The sequence below is a fragment of the Charadrius vociferus genome, unplaced genomic scaffold, assembly GCF_000708025.1.
Source record: "Charadrius vociferus isolate BGI_N301 unplaced genomic scaffold, ASM70802v2 scaffold132, whole genome shotgun sequence".
Taxonomy (NCBI): Eukaryota; Metazoa; Chordata; class Aves; order Charadriiformes; family Charadriidae; genus Charadrius; species Charadrius vociferus.
Window position 1 is genome coordinate 197,631 of NW_009647028.1, and position 617 is coordinate 198,247.

The 617-nt window shown below is 57.7% G+C and overlaps 1 protein-coding gene across 1 annotated transcript in view; it reads right to left on the minus strand.

The window, feature by feature from the left end:
* The window catches only part of SNX1 (sorting nexin 1), a 17,593-nt gene that overhangs the window by 672 nt on the left and 16,304 nt on the right, over nt 1–617 (minus strand). Inside the window, exon 13 of the mRNA XM_009895564.1 lies at nt 401–481. Within this exon, the coding sequence (XP_009893866.1) occupies nt 401–481 (81 nt within the window). The remainder of the gene's footprint in view (nt 1–400; nt 482–617) is intronic.

Consider the following 617-nt stretch of genomic DNA (forward strand, 5'->3'; position numbering starts at 1 on the left):
AAAAAAAAAACAAACAACACACAACACCAGGATTTTGCGGTTCTTCCTGGGGCTCCGTGACAAGACCAGCACAAGAGCCCCAAGTGCTGAGGAATGAAGCTCATCTGCAGCTAACAGCCCGATGGCTCAGAGGATCTTTGCCCACCCACCTCCATTTTAACGGATACGCTTCTCGGCGTAGGAGCCCCCTCTCAGCCAAAAGACATCAGCTCTGCCCGCGGCAGTGATGTCCCAACTCACACGTGCCCCAATTTACAAATATTGCCAATCGCCGTACTGGGAGTGGGGTCAGGAGCCAAAGGGACCCTCGGCTACCCCAGGCTGGTGTTCCCGGCCGAGGCACACCAAGGCCAACCAACCAGCTGGAGGGCTGCACGCCAAGGGGCTGAGCCAAACCTACCTCAAACCGTATCACTTCCTTGCGGATGACGGCCGAAATCCGTTCAAAGTCCCTTTCGTACTGTGTCACACGAGACTCCCACTGCAGAGAGAGGAAGCGCGCTGTTTCCAAGGGAGGGGAGGTGAAGAAGCTCTCGCTCCCCTCTCCAACGCGGTTTCGTAGCCACCACTGTTGGCGTGAGAGGCGCTGCCGGAGCAGAACCCGGCATTCCCGGTCC